Source organism: Scylla paramamosain, chromosome 39, assembly GCF_035594125.1.
Source record: "Scylla paramamosain isolate STU-SP2022 chromosome 39, ASM3559412v1, whole genome shotgun sequence".
NCBI lineage: Eukaryota > Metazoa > Arthropoda > Malacostraca > Decapoda > Portunidae > Scylla > Scylla paramamosain.
Genome location: NC_087189.1, coordinates 4,132,501 through 4,152,005, shown reverse-complemented (window position 1 = coordinate 4,152,005; position 19,505 = coordinate 4,132,501). Strand labels below are relative to the sequence as shown.

The 19,505-nt window shown below is 44.8% G+C and overlaps 2 protein-coding genes across 2 annotated transcripts; one reads left to right on the top strand and one right to left on the bottom strand.

Annotated features, from left to right (window-relative positions):
* Nucleotides 1-290: 290 nt before the first annotated feature.
* Nucleotides 291-14,491, top strand: LOC135091974 (titin homolog). Its single transcript, XM_063990070.1, has 7 exons — nt 291-305; nt 986-1,170; nt 2,023-2,168; nt 3,845-3,991; nt 4,201-4,305; nt 4,826-10,248; nt 13,282-14,491. Exons 1-7 carry the CDS (start codon nt 291-293, stop codon nt 13,402-13,404), a joined length of 6,144 nt encoding a protein of 2,047 aa, XP_063846140.1. The 3' UTR covers nt 13,405-14,491.
* On the bottom strand, nt 12,572-18,888 carry LOC135092075 (5-formyltetrahydrofolate cyclo-ligase-like). The gene is made up of 3 exons (XM_063990269.1): nt 18,501-18,888; nt 17,561-17,749; nt 12,572-16,109 (listed from the first exon to the last, which is right to left on the bottom strand). Exons 1-3 carry the CDS (start codon nt 18,737-18,739, stop codon nt 15,944-15,946), a joined length of 594 nt encoding a protein of 197 aa, XP_063846339.1. The 5' UTR covers nt 18,740-18,888; the 3' UTR covers nt 12,572-15,943.
* Between the last annotated feature and the right edge of the window lie 617 nt (nt 18,889-19,505).

Below are 19,505 nucleotides of genomic sequence, written 5' to 3'. Positions count from 1 at the left end.
TTTATAGCAAGTTTGCGGACTCTATAAATAAACTAGTAAAAAATAGATGAATTAAGAGATGTTTTTAGTGCATTGATAGAGAGAAAAATTAAGGTTGAAATTAATGATAAGAAATTTTCTATAGCTACCATCCTTGTATTTTTAATCTAAATTAACATTGAACATTAAAAAAAATATCATGGATAAAATCAAGACAAGATTTTTAAAATTATTTATTGCTTAAGAGAAAGAATCGACAAAAAAATAAATAAAACTGATAGTTTACACAAACATTCGGGGTCAGCTGGGACATGGCGGCGCTTAGGGTACGGTCTTTCTCACCTATTTTCACCTGTATTTACTTAATTAAGAGACCTGGCAGTGCGATATGAATAGCAATAAGATGTGATGAAGATGTGGAGGCTGCTGGCAGGGGAGTAAAGTGAGGACAAAGGGGAGAAGAGGGAGTAATGGGGGAGGGAGTGGCCGGCAGGTGGAAGTTAATGTTGTCAAGTGGGTGAGATCTATCTATTTATTTGTTTATAAATGTTTTTGATTGGTTAGTTTGTTTATTTTGCTGTCTGGATCAGTGCTGTGGTTGTTGTGTTTGTTTTGTGTGTTTTATTTGGTCTAAAGTGTTTTTCGTTTGGTTATATAACTAATTTCTAGTTAGGTATATGGCATTTTGTTTATTTATTTTTGCTTGTTTTTTATTTGTTGGTTCCTTTATTTAGTCAGTCTTACCAATAGCGGCTTTTTATGTGTTGCGTTGCCACCCGTCTCCAGGACAAGCCAGCCTAGGGACCGGATGGGGGGGAGGGGGCAGTATAGGCCAAATTCGGTTAACATCAAAATCTAAGTAGAAAAACGCCGATTTTGGTGGAGCATCACTAAAAAAAAAAAAAAAACAGGAAATATCCCCCCTCACCCCCATACCCCCCCCCGACTATGCTATCGTAACCCTTTGCAGTCACTTCGCTCCTAACCTAACCTCCCTCTTACACAGCTGGTGAGGAGGTGGGGCGTCCCCCTGGCCACGGCTGCTGGCGTCCCCATGCTGGTGCCGGTGGTGAGGGCCGAGGCAGGGGATGCTAAGGAGGAGGCCCCGGCATCACCACCACCACCACCTACCTCTCGTATGGTGCGGCCCTCTGATCTCCCAATATATGAAGAACCGGAGGATGTGCTGGAGTGAGTAGTAATAATAGTAGTAGTAGTAGTAGTGGTTGTAGTGGTTGTTGTTGTTGTAGTGGTAGTGATTGTATGGTTATTGTATTTGTTATCTATAGTCATTCATGTTGTGGTTGTTGTGGTAGTGGTAGTGGCAGTGGTTGTGTGGTTGTTTTTATTTGTTATTTACATATGTTTAATCTTATGTGTGTGTGTTTGATAAGGAGGTGCTGCTACAGTGAGTGCCTTGTGTGTTGTAGCTGTAGTAATAGTAGTAGTAGTAGTGGTTGTGGTAGTTGTAGTAGTAGTTGGTGTATATCAGAAGTTTGTTGCAGTTTAATTTCCTCCTTATATTTTGCATCCACTAGATTTCAAAAAATTGTTCATCCTAGATTGGGTTAAGTTAATACCCACATCTTCCCAAACGTTTCATTTCACAGCTTTAAGTATCAGAAGTTCCTTGCAGTTTAATTTCCTTCATATATTTTTTCACCTATTAGATTTCCAAAGATATATTCCTCCCAGGTTAAGTTAGGTTAGGTTGGTGGCCACATCTCACCAAACAGTTCGATCCACAGCTTTGAGTATCATCAGTTTCTTGCTGTTTAATTTCCTTCATATGTTTTCCACCCTCTAGATTTACTCTCTCCAAAATAATTATTCCTCCCAGGTTGGTTAGGTTAAGTTAGGTTGGTGGCCATATCTCACCAAACAGTTTGATTCACAGCATTGAGTATCACAAGTTTCTTTGAGTTTAATTTCCTTCATATTTTTCCCCCCTTTAGATTTACCCTCTCCAAAATAATTATTTCTCCCAGGTTAGGGTAGGTTAAATTAATACCCCCACATCTCACCTAACAATTCAATCCACAGCTTTGAGTACCATGGGCGGGAGAGGACAGCACTGGAGGAGGGGGTGGGAGTGGTGCGGCAGCAAGTGGAGGGAGTGCTAGAGGCCACACGCTCCACCAGGGAACGTGCTGTCCACATCTACGAGACAGGGAAGGCTCACTCCATGGGTAAGCTGGGGAACTGGTTTTACAGGTGTAGGAAAATTGAATGTAATAAGAATGAGAAGAATGCTTTTGTAGATTTATTAGGGAATTGTAAGCATGCTTTCTGGGTAAGCTGGGGAACTAGAAAAGAGTAAAAGGATGGATTTTTTTATTGCGAATGTGGAAATAAATCGTAAGTGCAGTGTGTTGGTAGGCCAGAGAAATGAAAGTACAAGTATTAGGAGGGAATTTAAGAAAGATATAGTATAGAAAAATTAAAGTGTTTGCTGTTACATTAGTATTATAGGAAGTTTTTACAAAGATAGTGAATTATGAGCACTTTGTTGGTGAGCCACTGAACTGAAATTAAAAACACTATGATTGAACTGAAGTATTTACAGATGGACAAGAAGAAATATGAGTTAGTAGAGAAGGTCTATTTATATACCAGGCCAGCAATCCCAAAAGGGGCATCCCAGACAAACCACTACACACTCACACGTGCATCATTAACACTCTTGATATAGAATAGGTAAAAATGAAAAAAAATAAATGGATGGGAAAAGAATGTTTAAAGTGTCTACCATGGCAATGAATATATTAGGAAAGACATCATCCTGCCATTTCTATCCTGCGTATGTATGTGTGTACGTTAGGGTCATATCTGTCTGTTATTCCAAGCTGCCCTGGACGTTCTGGATACTATCCGAGACTCCACAGGTTTGTAGCTGAATTGTGCTTCCCTAGAGCTGCATAGAGCATAGGGACCCAAGAGCTGATAGGTAACCACAGATACCCTGCAGTTGATAGAGTAAGCTTAGAGCCAAGCATAGGGGCCTTAGAGCTGATAGATTAAGCTTAGAGTGTCAGTAGAGTTAACCATAAATATCTTAAAGCTTATAGAGGAAGGAAAGGTATAGACTTCCTTATAGACTCAAACATAGGGATCTTTAAGTATAGAGTTAAGGATAGAGACCAAGTATAGATGTCATAGAGCTAATAGTGTTTGAAATAGATTGTAGAGTTAGAAATAGATACCTTAAAGCTTTGATAGCATTAGATAATTGTTTAGAGCTTCTAGAGAAATTTGATACCATTTGAAGAATATAAATTAATCTGAGACTTTTTTTATTTAGTCTTTTTAAATTACCTTTTCTGAATATTTGTTACTTCTTTTAATTACTTCTTTTTAATTAACTACTTTATTTTTTCTGCCTGTTTCCTCTTTGTTATAAATATATATGTTGATATCCCTTTTATTTATTTCCTTTATTATCTTGTTTATCTTATATTTACCCCTTTTTACCTGTATATAATTAGAAAGATGTATGGAAATTTGTGTACCTTATAATGCTGTGTGTGTGTGTGTGTGTGTGTGTGTGTATGTGTGTTGTTGTTGCCACTCTTAGTACTCCTGTTATTTTGTTTATTTTAATCATGCTACGAAAATTGTGGAAAGAATGAGGTGAGTTGATTCTGTTTGTGTGTTTTTTGCTTGATGTGTGTTGTGCTTGAGAGAGAGAGAGAGAGAGAGAGTATTTTGAATGTAGAATATGAATAATGAATGCTAATACATGATGATATAAACACACACACACACACACACACACACACACACACACACACACACACACACACACACACACAGACATACAAGCCTTCCTTAACAACAGCACCTGAACAACCTCTCTCCCACACAGCAACGGTTGACTACCTGACAGATGAGGAGAATATGTTGCCTCGCGCTGGGGCCATCACAGTCGGTGGTCTGGCTGGGCTGGTGTTGGGTGCTAGGAAGCGTGGCGGATTCTTCAAGAAGGTTCTTTACACCTCTACTGGCGTCATCAGTGAGTGGAGAGATAGAGAGGTGGAGGAGTGTAGGATTAGTGGAAGGAGTGGAGGGTTGTAGGATTAGTTGAGAGAGAGAGAGAGAGAGAGAGAGAGAGAGGAGGGGGGATGTGAGTTGTAGGATTAGTGGAGAGAGGGATAGGAAGAGTGGAATAGTTTCTCTCCGCATGCAAGTCCTTCTGTTCCTCATCCCCTGTTCCACCCTCAGCTGCGGCCTCTCTGTGCTACCCGCGCCACGCTTACGCCATCTCGCAGCAGCTGTACAGTGGTGCCAAGACCTACGGAGCCATTGGTTATAACTTTGTTGCTGGAGGTACGTGTTGTATTGTCTTTTGTTTGCTGTGGGATGCAAGTATAAGGAGTTGTAATGTGTTGTCTTGTGTTCTTGTGAGAAGCTGAGATGATATGAGAAAATTATGAGACTGAAAAAGATGTTGTGTTGTGTTTTTGTGAGATCGTGAGTTACTGTAAGAGAATTATTAGTTCTTGGAATATCTTGTGTTGTGAGAGTGCAAGATAGGAGTCAGAATGTGTTGCTTTGTGTTGTTGTGAGAAGCTAAGGTTTAAGTATATAAAGTTTGAGCTCAAAATATTTTCTTGTGTTTTTTGGAAGGTAAAATATAAGAATTCAGGATTTGTTGTCATGTCCTGTGTTGTCTTGTGCTGCGTTGTGTTGTGGGAATACAAGATATGAGAACCCAAAAATTTCTGTCTTGTTTTGTTTTGAGGAGTTAGGATACAAAAACTCAAAATACATTGCCTTGTATTGTGTTATGAGAAGATAAAACACAACTCAAAATACAAAAATGACATACAATTGCTACTTCTTACAGTGAAGCCACAATCCAAGACACCACCACCACCACCACCACCACCAGCACCTGTAGAGACCCCCAAGGAGGCAGAGAAGGAGGAGGAGGCCAGTGCCAGTGCCAGCGCTGATACTGCCAAGCCTGAGGGTGCCGAGGTAAGGAGTGCTGTGGTCCTGTCCCTCCCCCCCGGCAAGACCCTGGTTGACACTCTAGCAGAGCAGGCCAGCGATGTAACTGTCTGGGGCTTTAGACTAACAGACAACAGCACTGCGCCACCCAAACCCCCGGTGCCAGAGGGTTTTGGCAGCATTGACACTGCCCAGGTGGTGGCAGGGCAGGTGCAGGGCGAGGCTGAGGCACCACAGGAGGTTGTGGAAGGTGTGAAGGAGGTGATGGAGGGGGCGAAGGAAGGAACTGCAGTAGTGGAAGAGAAGTTGTCTGAGGTGGAGAAGGTAGTGGAAGAAGGAGTGGTTGCTGCAGTAGAGAAATTGGGTGAACTGGAGGAGGTGGTGGAGGTGGTAAAGGAAGGAGCTGCAGTTGTAAAAGAAAAATTGAGTGAGGTGGAGGAGAAGGTGGAGAAGGTGATGGAGGTGGTGGAAGAGGGAGTGGCTGCTATGGCGGAGAAAGTGAGTGAGGTGGAGGGGGCAGCCTCCAGTGCTGCAGTGGAGGTGTTGACCCCTGTGTTGGGGAAGGAGGAGGCACAGGAGGTGGTGGAGAAGGTGGAGGAGGTGGTGGGGGAGGCAGTGGAGGAAGTGGTGGAGGCTGCTGCTGTGGTGGTGGAGGAGCACGTGGCCCCAGTGGTGGAGGAGGCTGCCTCCCTGGTGGAGGAGGGGGCAACTGTGGTAGGGAAGTTGACAGAGGTGGTGCAGGAAGAGGGGCAGAAGGTGGAGGAGGTCCTGGGTGTGGTGGAGAGGATGGGCAGTGCAGCGGAGGCAGCGGCGGAGGTGTTCCCTGGTGTCCCTGAGGCAGCGGTGGAGAGGGTGGAGGCTGTGGTGGAGGAGACACAGGCCGTGGTGGAGAGCGTCACCACCACGTCCAGGGAGGTGGAGGGAGTGGCGGAGGAGGTGAAGGAGGAGGCACACAAGGTGGAGGAGGAGGCAGCCCAGGTGATGGAGAGTGAGGAGAAGAGAAAGGAGGTGGCAGAGGAGTTGGTGGAGTTAGTTGAACAAATGGTGGATAAACAAGCAGATGACACTCCAGCATCCACTCCAACTGTGGAGGAAGCAAGAACAGAGGTGGACGCTGGCCCTGCGGTAACCCCTGCCCCCCCGCCAGCACCCACCAGGGACAGGGAGGGACTGTTTGACAAGCTGGTGAACTTCCTAGCCAAGTCTCGCAAGGACAGTGCCAAGCAGGTGGAGGCTCCTGCAGAAGTGACAGCTGAGGTGCCAGACAGTGCCAAGCAGGTGGAGGCTGTAAGTGAAGCAGTGGAGAGTGCCAAGGAGGAGAGGGAGGCAGCTGAGGTAACACAAGGTAGCAGTGTGGGTACAGCTGCTGCTGAAGCTGCTGGTGAAGGGCCAGTGAGTGCCACACTGGTGGAGGAGACCCAGGGTGGCACTCAAGTTGATGCAGAAGTGAAGGAGATGGAGGGTGTCTCTAAGGTGGAGGAGGTAGTGGAGGTGGTAAAAGAAGGAACTGCAGATGTCAAAGAAAGATTGAGTGAGGTGAAGGAGAAAGTGGAACAGGTGGTGGAGGTGGTGGAGGAGGGAGTGGCTGCCATGGTGGAGAAAGTGGATGAGGTGGAGGAGGCAGCCTCCAGTGCTGCAGTGAAGGTGCTGAGCCCTGTGTTGGGGAAGGAGGAGGCACAGGAGGTGGTGGAGAAGGTGGAGGAGGTGGTGGGGGAGGCAGTGGAGGAAGTGGTGGAGGCTGCTGCTGTGGTGGTGGAGGAGCACGTGGCCCCAGTGGTGGAGGAGGCTGCCTCCCTGGTGGAGGAGGGGGCAGCTGTGGTGGGGAAGGTGACAGAGGTGGTGCAGGAGGTGGGGCAGAAGGTGGAGGAGGTCCTGGGTGTGGTGGAGAGGGTGGGCAGTGCAGCAGAGGCGGCAGCGGAGGTGTTCCCTGGTGTCCCTGAGGCAGCGGTGGAGAAGGTGGAGGCTGTGGTGGAGGAGACACAGGCCGTGGTGGAGAGCGTCACCACCACATCCAGGGAGGTGGAGGGAGTGGCAGAGGAGGTGAAGGAGGAGGCACACAAGGTGGAGGAGGAGGCAGCCCAGGTGATGGAGAGTGAAGAGAAGAGGAAGGAGGTGGCAGAGGAGTTGGTGGAGTTAGTTGAAGCCAAGGAGCAGCAAGTGGTGGAGGAACAAGCAGATGTCACCCCAGCATCCACTCCACCTGTTGCTGCACCACCTAGGGAAGAGGTGGAGGGTGCCAGGCTGGGACACACCAAGGAGAGGGAGGGGCTCTTTGACAAGCTGGTGACCTTCTTGTCCAGGCCCAGCAAGGACGCCAGGGACAGTGCCAGGCAGGAGGAGACTGCTGCAGTAGGAGTCGCTGAAGAGAAGACTGATCGTGAAGTTGCAAGTGGAGTGCCACAGAGTCCTGTGCTGGTGGAAGAGAAGCCCCAGAGTGGCACTGGAGACCACACACTGACAGAGGGGTCTGTGAAGGTGGTGGAAGCAACTAGTATGGTGGAGGAAGTGGTGGAGGTGGTGAAGGAAGGAGCTGCTGCTGTTGGAGAGAAATTAGGTGAAGTGGAGGAGAAGGTGGTAGAGGTGGTGGAGGAAGGAGTAGCTGCTGTGGTGGAGAAAGTGAGTGAGGTGGAGGAGGCAGCCTCCATTGCTGCAGTGGAGGTGCTGACCCCTGTGTTAGGAAAGGAGGAGGCATGGGAAGTGGTGGAGAAGGTGGAAGAAGCAGTGGAGGCTGCCGCTGTGGTGGTGGAGGAGCATGTGGCCCCAGTGATGGAGGAGGCTGCTGGCCTGGTGGAGAAGGTGGTGGAGGAGACACAGGCAGTGGTGGAGAGCATCAGTGAGACAGCCAGGGAGGTGGAGGGAGTGGTGGAGCAGGTGACACAGGTGGTGGAGGGCAAGGAGGGGGAGGTGGACACCGGCCCTGCAGCGCCCCTCTCCCCACCAGCAGGTGAGAGGGAGGGACTGGTTAACAAGTTGGTGAACCTGTTGTCCAAGCCAAGCAAGGATACCACTCAGAGTGCCAAGGCTGCTGTGGAAGGCACACCTGAGTTGCCAGATAGTGCCAGGGAGGTGAAGGCTGCTCCTCAATTTGTAGGTGAAGCAATGCAGAGTGGTAAGGAGGTGAAAGGAGTGGCAGAGGAGGTGAAGGAAGACATGCAGAAGGTGGAGGAGGAAGCAATACAAGTGGTGGAGAGCAAGGTGGTGGACCTTCCTGAGCCCAAGGAACAGCCAGTGGTGAAAGAACAAGTGGAGAGCACTCCAGCAACCACTCCAGAGGGTCAACCAGAAGTGGAGGCCACCCCTGCGGCACCTCTTGTGCCCCAGGTGGAGGAGAGGGAGGGGCTGCTTGACAAGCTGGTGAGCCTGTTCTCCAAGGATGCCAGGCAGGAGGAGGCTGCTCCTCACCCTGTAAGTGAAGCAATAGACACTGCCAGGGAAGTGGAGGCTGTGCCAGAAGTTGTTGCTGAAATGCCAGACAGTGCCAAGGAGGTGCAGGAGACACAAGTGGATACAACTCCACCAGCCACTCCTGCCCCATCAACAGAGGCAGGCACTGCCCCACCAACACCTGTGCAGGAGGCAGCAACAGAGGCAGACACTGCCCCACCAACACCTGTACAGGAGGCAGCAGCAGAGGCAGACACTGCCTCATCAACACCTGTGCAGGAGGCAGCAACACCTGCTGCCCAACCAACACCTGTGGAGGAGATAGCAACACTTGCTGCCCCACCAACACCTGTGCAGGAGGCAGCAACAGAGACAGACGCTGCCCCTGCAGCACCTCTCGTGCCTCAGGCAGAGGAGAGGGTGGGACTGTTTGATAAACTGATCAGCTTCCTGTCTAAGGACAGCAAGGATACCACAGCTGCTGAAGTGCCAGACAATGCCAAGCAAGTGGAGGCTGCTGGTGAAGCAGTAAGTGAAGTAGCAGAGAGTGCCAAGGAGGACCAGGGTGCCGGTGAAGGTGAGGGGGAGTTTGTCATTGTGTCATCAATGGGGGAGGCAACCAATGTCATGGATGTGTTGAAACCCGATAGTGTTTTGGACAAACTCAGACCCACAGAATCACTTCAAGAAAACATGCCTGCTGAAGCTGAAGTGACCCCTGTTACACCTGAAGCTACCAGGACAGCTGAAGAGAAGGAGCAGGTGGTGGAGGAGGTGCCAGGACTGGAGGCAGAGACAAAAGGTGAGGAGGTCCAGGTGACAGAGGAGGAAGGTTTGTTTGACAAGTTGGTTAGGTTATTTACAAAGGATGATGAAAGGCTTGCATCTAGCAGTGCCACAGTGCCATCCTTAGAGTCTGCTGCTGCTGCTGCTGGTAGTGCAGAGCCAGTGCCAGGGGAGGGAGAGGAGACGGCTCTCTCTGCAGCACCCGGGGACATGGACACAACACAGGGCCTGGGTGTCCCTGTGGTGCCTGAGCAGGCAGCACAAATTCCTGATGTCTTAAAAGTTCCTTCAGACACACCACAGGTTTCTGACGCCCTACCAGCCCCTCAGGACACAGCACAAGGTCCTCAAGACACAGCACAAGGTCCTGACATCCCAGCTGGCACTGCAGGCACTGAGCAAGGCGAGACTGAAGGCACTCTTTTGGAGGAGCCAACATCCGAGTCCCCAGCACTGCCACCCGTCAAGAAGAAGGCCCTGCTTGACAAGCTTTCCAGTCTCTTCCAGAAGGAGGAACCCCAGCCCTCTGATGCCCCTGTAGCCGAGACACAGGAATCCCCAGCGAAGCAAGAGGAGGACATGTCTGGTTCAGCGGTGCAGGAGGCAAGTCCTGCTGCTGGGGATAGTGCCACAGCACCACCACCATCACCACCTGAGGGAGGCAGTGGTAGTGGTGAGGGGGAGGCAGCAGACAGTGTTGCTGCAGCAGGAGGGAAGGAAGAGGAGGAGGCTGCCTTGCCCGCAGCAGAGGAGACAGCAGCAGCACAGCCCCAGGTGTCTGCCACTCAGGTACAGTCTTCCTCTGTGGTGGGTGCAGTTGAGGTTTCAGGTGAGGCTGCCAAGGGTGAGACGGCAGCCATTCCCAGCATGTCCCAGGGAGTCCAGGGCCAGGCAGAGTCCAGGGAAGCTAGCACACAGACACACAGTGTAGTGCCAGTGGCAGTGACACAGCCCACCACAAACAGTGCCACGGTGAGCCCGGGGGAAGTGAGCCGGCCGCCAGACGGCCCAGTGAGCATCACCAGTGAGGAAGACACCTTCATTGTGAGGGCGAGTCCCAACAGGCCAAGCGAGACAGAGGCGCAGGGTGACCACGGCCGGCCCGGAGGCAAGGCAGGGGCAGTGGTGCGGCCTCGATGGTCTGCGGTAAAGTCTGAGCCCTGTCACAGTCCCTAACTGCTGTAGTGAATCTCAGCCCCTCACAGCCTTGGCTTGGGATGTGCTTCCTCTGTGGCTGTCTGTCCTGTCACACCTAACTCTGGCTGTGTCTAACATCACTGTAGTATAGTCGTGGTGCAGGAGCAAGGTAGAGACATGCGTGATAGTCTCCTTCTCATACACCGTCATTAGGCTTCATTCACTCAGGGAAGGTTGCAAACATGCTGGGAAAGATTAGACAAAGTCTAATCTTAATGTAAATAAAACCAGCTGATATGCATTATTGGAAATCTGTATGCTTTTAAAGATAATCCAAGATCTGTTTGACATAAAACTACCAACTTTACATGAGAAATAACTCTTAGAATACAATAGTGTTGGAAAATAATCCCTAACTTAAAGAAAAAGACGTAGCTATGATAGTAAATGGAAAACCACCAAATATAGAAAAAAAAAATCCTTCAGTCCACTAGCTAGAAAACAAAAAATTGTGAAGTCACAAATCCACCACAACTTGACCACCTCATGTGAACCTGATACCTAACCCAGAGTACCTTCATTAAGTCATCTACCTCCACAGCCTCAGGGAGGGTATCTCAGTGGCCCTGGTCAGCAGCCTCTGTTGGGGAAGCTCGATGAGACCAAACTTGTGAAGGAAAACCATTCAGGAGAGGAAACATTTTGTTCCTTGCTGTCCAACCCTGAAAGGGAAAATAAGGACAAGAAATAGTGGTGTTGAATACCTTTACACTTCTCTCATGGATGGGTAGGCTAGGGATGCGGCAGGAGGGTAGAGGATGTGATGCAGTGTAGTAATGAACGCCTGGTGCCTTGTATAATGTACTGCGCTGGGGAAGAACTGAGAGTGGTGCAGTTTGCTTGTTTTGCAGGTGAAGGTGTAGTATAGTAAAACCCTGGTGAATATGAAGGACTGAGTGTGATGTTTTAGTTTGTAGCAGAGAAGTTGGTGAGGATAAAGTCTTGTTTTGCTGATGGTGAAGGAAGTGTAGCATTGAAATGAAAACCTGATGTGTGGAAGTGTGATGTTTTTAAAAAGCGATGGAGAGAGAATTAGTGTGATGTGTTAGTTTGGGTTTACAGGAGGAATTGAGCGAGGATAAAGTCTTGTCTTGCTGATGGTGAAGGAAGTGTAGCATTGAAATGAAAACCTGGTGTGTGGAAGTGTGATGTTTTTAAGAAGCGATGGAGAGAATTAGTGTGATGTGTTAGTTTGGGTTTACAGGAGGAATTGAGTGAGGATAAAGTCTTGGTTTGGTAATGGTGAAGGAAGTGTAGCATTGAAATGAAAACTTGGTGTGTGAAAGTGTGATATTTTTCAGAAGTGACAGGCAAACAATTAAGTGTGATGTGTTGGTTTGGGTGAGGAGATGGTGAGAATAGAGACTTGAACAGCTGATGGTGAAAGAAGTGAAGCATTACAGCAAAAAACCTGGTGACCAAAAGTGTCCTATTTTTTTTTTGCAAAGTGTGTGTTAGGGAAGAATTAACTGATGTGTTAGTTTGGATATACAGGAGTTGGTGAGAATAGACTTGAACTGCTGACAGGAAGGATAGATAGTATTATGTATAGAAATAACTTCATGTCATATAGTGTAGTGCGTTTTCCAAAGTGTATGTTAGAGGAAGAATTAAGTGACATGTTAGTTTGGGTTTACAGGAGCTGGTGAGGATAGAGACTTGTTTTCCAGCTGGTGAAGGTTGCCGTGCTGTAGTAAAATTATGGTGCTTCAGACTTTGGTGAGCGTGTTTGGAGAAGTAAACATGATGCTTTTCTGAACATTCCACAGATTATTCCACGTTTTTCACCATTATTTACTTGTGCTGTATTATCTATATATATTCTTAAAGCTTATAACTAGAGGAGGTTGTAGAGGTTGTAGTTTAGAAGCTTAGATGGTGATGTGATGGTGTGTGGTGATTCAGCAGCACCATGCTGTGATAGTTTACCTTTTTTGTCTTTTATCTCACTGTTTGTGTGTGTATTAGTGCTGGTACTTTTTATATTAGCCATGATTATTAGTACTTGTGTGTGATTGAGTGAAAGTATAATTTTTCATGTTAATAGTCTTTGTTTTTTATAATTATTTACATGATTTTCTCCTTTCCTTCTTCATCTCCTTGGCATATTCTCATAACCATTACATAAAGCATCTGTCTGGGACAGTTCCTTATTCTGAAAAGGATTTATAACTTCTAAATTATAACTAATCTTCAATACACCAGCTTCTCTTCAAAGCAACAAGTACTAACACACATTAGCTTAAGAAAACAAGGCTATTAAAACAATGAATTGGAGTTAAATGCCATTAGTACTTTAATAAACAAGGTCATCAGTAAAACTAAATTGTAAGAATAACAAAACTTATCTCTAAAAGCACCCACATTGAATACAGAATGTTTTAATCTTTTTAGAGATTTAGGATTAAAACTGTATTATGAATACAAATTTATAACAAAATACCCTTACTGTATAGAGAAAAGAGAGAATTGTTTATGTTTTTAAAGCTTCTCTCCTTCCAAAGATGTAACTTAAAACTAAACTGTTATGAGTGCAAACACCCACAGTCAAGAGAATAACTTTTTTTTTTTTTTTATCATCTGCCAAAAGACCTAAGCAAGCATGCACTAATTATGAATGGTTTATAACAACATCCTCTCACTCAACAAAATAACATGTCTTTTTTTCCTTTTACTCAAAAAATCTAAGCTGAAAACTATAAACACAAACTTAGAACACCTCCCCATGCACAAGTCAATAACATATTGGTCTCATCTACAAATAATAAGGACTTGCAATGAATAGTGAACAGATTTATTGCAAAACATCCACCCAACACACATACAAAGTACATAACCTGTCGCTCTCCTTCACAAAGAATGAGATTAACACATTGCTCTTGTCCACAAATATCAGACTTGAATACCAAACACAAATTAATAACAAAACAGCCACACACACTCCCCAACACACGTAATGACCTTTCGCTCTCCTCCACAAAGACTGAGGCCGTGGTGGTGGAGGAAGGGAAGGACGTCATTGTACAGCTGACACCCCAAGGACCAGAGAAGGACTATGGTCAGAGTAGCCCTGAAGACTCTGACATGTACACCACCAGGGGATAAACTCCGGCCAGGTTCAGGTGCTTGACTTGACATTAGACCCGGAAACATCCAGTCAACGTCTAGCTGCCCTCAGGAGTCTTCGGTGCCATCAGCAGGTTAACAGTGCTTTGGAAATGTGTCTTATGCCTGCTATTTTGAAAGGTATTGGTGTAGATAGAGACTTGTGTTAAAAGATTATATAATTCTTTTTTTGTATTTGAAAAGATACTGATATGTTTAGTGGGGAAGAGAAGGCTGAAATATCACAATTATCTCTTTGCCTACAGTTTTGGATGGTACTGTAGTTAGTGTAGTTAGAGACAAGAGAGTTAAAAGATATAATTGTTACTTCATGTTTGCATTTGGAAAGGCACTGATATGTTTAGTGGGAAGAGAAGGCTGAAATATCATTGTTGTCTCTTCTCTTGTAGTTCAAAAGATGATTAAGTATGAGAGCACTGAATTAAAATATCACAATTCTCTTCTATTTCTATTGTTATAAGTACAGAAATGACTGGGAAGTTGATGGGTAAATATAACAGAATTAAATTGTGTTACGTTGTGAAGAGATAGATTGAAAAGATAGTGAAATAAGAACACGTATGATGATAGGTGTTAAGACTTGGTGCGCATGTTTCTGGGAGTGTTCTGAGTCTTTTCTGGCATCCGTTGCTTTATATAGAAACCCATAAGCCTTCCCCTCAGTGGTTCATTGTGTGCAGGAAAAAAGAGACAGTTGTATAAGGTCTCAAAATTGTCAAGATAAATGTTGTGATAGTACTGATAATGATGTAGTGAAATTTTCCATCATTGCATTTAGGAAACAATGAAGGCTTCATATCTGGCCTAATTATCCTTTCATTTTTATTTATTTATTTGAATGATTGATTGAAAATTTTTTTATTTTATTTTTACTTTTTTTCCCTCCACAGTACAAGTTTCCAATTACTGTGAGGTGTAAATAGTTGAAGGTTTATCAGGTTTTGTGGTTTAAAACACTGGTGTTGCGTATATTTTGGCTATGGCTAGTGAAGATCTGAAGGCAAGTGTTTCCATCAGCCAGGCCATTGTATGTATTGAGATGCTGTATATATACCTGTTTATAATACGCACTGGTTTTCATTGCTACAGCCTCTCATATCCTTTACTGAATGCAAATGTGTGAGTGATTTTTTCTATGCATTGATATTGTAGTCGTCATCATCATCATCATCATCATCACTACTACTTTCTCTTTTTACATCCTCATTTTCCCTTATGGAGTTGGACAGTTTATGAATGCTACAGCAATGTAATCTTTAAAAACATTTCAGCAAGACTTTCAGGAAGTTCAGTGCTCTAAGGTGTATACTGTTGATTTGATTCAGTACCACACTAGTTATTGCTATTGTAAGGACTGGTTTTCACTGCTGTAGCCTCTCCTATATTTTGCAGAATATAAGTGTGTAAGTAAGCTTTTCTATGCATTAATATCTGAGTCGTCCTCATCGTCATTGCTTTGTGTCGTGTCCTTTCATTTCCTTATGGATTTGAGTGGCTTGTGAATGACTGTTGACTGTTATAGTGAGAAGTAGTGTTACTGGTCATGTTCCTCCCATGCTGTAAGTGAGGAAAGGAGAAAGAAAAGAACTACAGTATATTTCCTACCCTACCTATTCCTAACACAATGGTAATCTTTATAAACTCTACAGGAAGATTTTCAGAAATTCCCGTGTTCTGACTATTTGTTGTAATTCAACATCACACCAATTATCAATGCTACAACCTATCTTATTGCACCACAAAGTATATTATAACTTCTCTTATTGGACCACAAAATATATGAGTGACTATTTCTCCCTGGTGATATCACAGGTGTGCATAAATTCAGTTCCTCTCAGTACTGTCACAGCTTTAAGTCCCAGGATCCTTCATGTCCTTATTAAATTCAATATCACAAGTATTCCTAATCAATAATAGCACCATATAACAATTTGTACTCCAGAGTCTTTTGTAAGTCAATGATCACAATACACAACAGATAACTCTTTAGAAAATTCAGCATTCCACCAACACAATACAAGAAAAGTCACTCATCACAACAAATACAACACACAACAGTCATCACAACACACGCAACACATAACTCTTTAGAAAACTCAGCATTCCATCAACACACAAGAAAACAGTCACTCATCACAACACACAGCACACAAAACTCTTTAAAAAACTCAGCATTCCATCAACACAACACAAGAAAACAGTCATTCATCACACACACAGCACACAAAACTTTTTAAAAACTCAGCATTCCATCGACACACAAGAAAACAGTCACTCATCACACAACACAAAGCTAAAAAAAATCTTACAATCCTACCAACACAAAACAAGAATACAGTCAATTATCACAACACACACAAGTCATCACACCACACACACATCTCTTTAGAAAACTCACCATCCCAACACAAGACAAGAATACAGTCAATTATCACAACACACACAACACAACAGTCATCATAACACACACACATCTCTGGAAACATCATCCCATCAACACAACATGACAACACATCACTCACTCAGCCGTCAGCACAATGTCAATCTTTATGTCAGTCTCATCAGTTGGAATCTCGGGGAGGACTTGCTCTTTGAAGGCCAGCGCGATGGTGTGAGGCGGAGATGGCTGGGAGGCGCGGCACTTGGCTAGGTATGTGTCGTAGTAGCCTCGGCCTCGACCCATCCTGGTGATAGTGTGGTGGTTTTTACTGAGGTCTTACATTTGTTTTTATTTGGGTTTGTATAGTGATATGTTGAAAATGTTAAGGGTAAAAATTCATCATAATAATTTTAAGGTCTTATCAAGGTCTTTTGTTTCGTTAGTATTGCATACTGACTGACGCTTGTTGAAAATGTTGGGCTACAGGTTTCAAGCGATAAAATAACTTAATGCAACAAATTTCAGCTCTTATTGGGGTCTTATGTCAAGTTTCCTTTGTGATTGTTTACAGCTATGCTTTGAAAATATTAGTTACAGGTTTCAAGAGATAAATTAACACAACAAATTTCAGCTCTTACCAAGGTTTTATGTTTCATTTTATTGGGATTGTATAGTGCTATATGTTGAAAGTATTGTATTACAGTAAGTGAAGTAGCTTATTACATTACAAATTTCAAACCAAAAGCAGAGTGTGGCATCAGAGAGAGAGAGAGAGAGAGAGAGAGAGAAAATTAATAGATATAATACTAACAAGAGAAACTGAAGTGTGACAGGAAACAAAACAGACGTCTTCAAATCAAGGGCAGAGAGACAGACCGATGAATAAAATAACAGACTTAATGCTAACAAGAAAAGTACCAAGGTGTGACAGAGACAGAAATAGATTTGGCATGGATTGTGACAGTGCCAAGGGGTGGGGAATTTGTCACCTATTTGTGGGTCAGAGACAGAATTAGACACTGAGGAAAGATGCAGCTCAGAACAGAATACTCAAATGTATCACTGATTTACCTCAACCACTACAAACATGTGGTGGTGGAAATTTAGGGATGTTTCGGAAGTTTGCATGATTCTATGGATACTTGAACAACGATTGTGTACCATTGGAGGGGAAAACTTCATGGAAACCCAACTAATTATTTCTTGGATACTGTTTTTTGAAGAGAGTAATGCATTTATGAAGACAAGCCCTTTATTCCAGTGATAATTTAACAAGGATTACACACAAAGAAGGGAAAAAATACATATAATCCCTAACTAATTTGTGATGTTAAATAGTAGTCTTAATGAGAAGGTAATGGATTTAAGAAGACAAACTCTTTTTACTAATGATAATTCAACATGGATTATATAGAGAAGGGAAAAAATCACACAACAGTCCATTTAATAATTATTGTGGCCTTTGAAAATAGTCTTAATGTGAAGGTAATGCATTTCATCCCCTTCACTGGTAAACTCTGAAACTCCCTGCCTGCTTCTGTATTTCTGCCTCCCACGATTTGGAGTCTTTCCAGGGGGAGGTCTCAAGACACTTCTCTACTTCGGGTAAATCCTTTTAGGTCCACTTCCTTAGGGACTGGCACCTCAGTGAGCCTTTTTTATGTACAAATTTTGTTGCCCTCAGCCAGTGTTCCTCTTACATAAAACAATTATTAAACAAAAAAAAAAACAGAATATAGGTCTTTAACTTCTCACCTGTGTCCCTCTGAGGTGAAGCCAAGGCCAGGGACAAGGATGAGGTCCAGGCCGCCACTCTCCAGGGCTGTCTCGCATGACTGGCTCATCGGGGGCTGCTTAATGTTCCACTTGGTCAAAGGAAGAGATTCATACTCTTGCCAGGAATGCAGCCTCACCATGTCCATGTGGACTGACTTGCTGTCATACCTGTAGAGAGAGGGACCAGGTGAGTCTTCTGTGATAGAAAATGCTACTACATGAATGGAATTGACTTACCATCTCCATATAAGCTGCTGTTGTGTCTGTGGAGATGAAGGCAGGATGAGTTTGCTGTGACAGACCCGGTGCTGGGTGAAGCAATCATGCATACATGCCAACTTGCCCCCTAGCTAGGTTATAACGTGAAAATAGGGTCAGTCAGAGGGATCATGCTATTGTTAGGTTAGGCTAATTCAGGGGGGGGGGAGGGAAGGTGAAGGGATGCAGCCCCCTGGTATTTTAGGTTAGGTAAAATCAATAGGGTGGATCCCCCATCAGTTTAGCATAGGTCACAGGGGTCAAGGGGACAGAGCCCCCCCATTAGGTTGTTAGGTTATGTCATAGGGGTTGAGGGGCGGGGGCATGGCCCTCCAATTGGTGAAATCAGTAATGTCATGGAGGGTCTAACCTTAGGAGGTTTGGGAGCCCATATTTTTGTCATATTTACTCCCTCAGCCACCCCACCCAAAAAAAAATAATAAATAAATAAATAAAAAAGATCCCGTAGACTTTCTCATAGGCCAAATTTCCGTAACTTTTGCATTCCCCACCCGAAAACACTGCTGTCCACCTGGTTCCTATATTTGCTGAGGCTGGGGAAGGACGACAAAATAATATGTAAGGCGATGCTGTTTGTAAGATTTACCACCTGGAAATATAACACGTATTGAGTTTCAAGGTCATAACATGTAAAACATACCTAGGAACATAACACGTCTTCCCTTGCTCAAGAGCGTGGCGTACGATGTTCTCCGTGGTCACTTCATTAGCCATGCTGAGATACAGAGCCACACGCTTACTGTCTTTATAGAGGGAGTGAGAAATTACTTTTTTCTGTACTTCCATGGACTGCCTCGCCTGTTCTTCAGAAGACAGCGCTTTTATTTTAGCTTGTAATTCCTTGCGTAGAGCAGCTTTGGCACTCCTAATGGCACTCATGTTTTCTGTGGCACTGATGATGCTGGTGAGGTGCTGTGAGGGAGATGTGATGCTCGGAAAAGATGCTGTGAGGGGATTTAATGGCGTGCTGGGTGTGTTTGGCTCAGTCAGGTGATATGGCGCGCCACGTGTTCGAACGCGATTGTCTTGTCTTGACTTTGTTTACATTATGAGTGACCAGTCTGCTTATTTACTCATTATTTTAAGTTTTAGATGGTTAGTGGTTACTTTCTATGTCTGTTATTTGTAAACTCTATGTCTGTTTATATGTGTGGATCTCTCTCTCTCTCTCTCTCTCTCTCTCTCTCTCTCTCTCTCTCTCAGGGTACAAATGTATCTTATATCTAATGTGTGTGTGTGTGCGTGTGTGTGTGTGTGTGTTAATATGTCCACACACGCACACACAAAACACTTCCTACTATCACCCCCATCTCTGTATGTGTCCCTGAGATCCAATGTGTGCGTGTGCGTGTGTGTGTGTGTGTTGGCCCCAGTACAGCCCCATCAGTCAGTTTAGTTCAGTAAGTGGCCCGGCCGTGTCCCCTCACCACCATGCCTCTAGTCACTCTGATCACAAACCTTCCTGATCACAAGCTTTCTGAAGAGTTCCATCTCTCTCTTTCCTCCAAGTTAGCAGAGGCATTAGGAAAGCCGGAGGAGGTAAGTATAAGTAAGATTCTCTCTCTCTCTCTCTCTCTCTCTCTCTCTCTCTCTCTCTGGTGTTTGTAATGAGGTACATACTGCGTTTGCTTTCGTAATGGTCGTG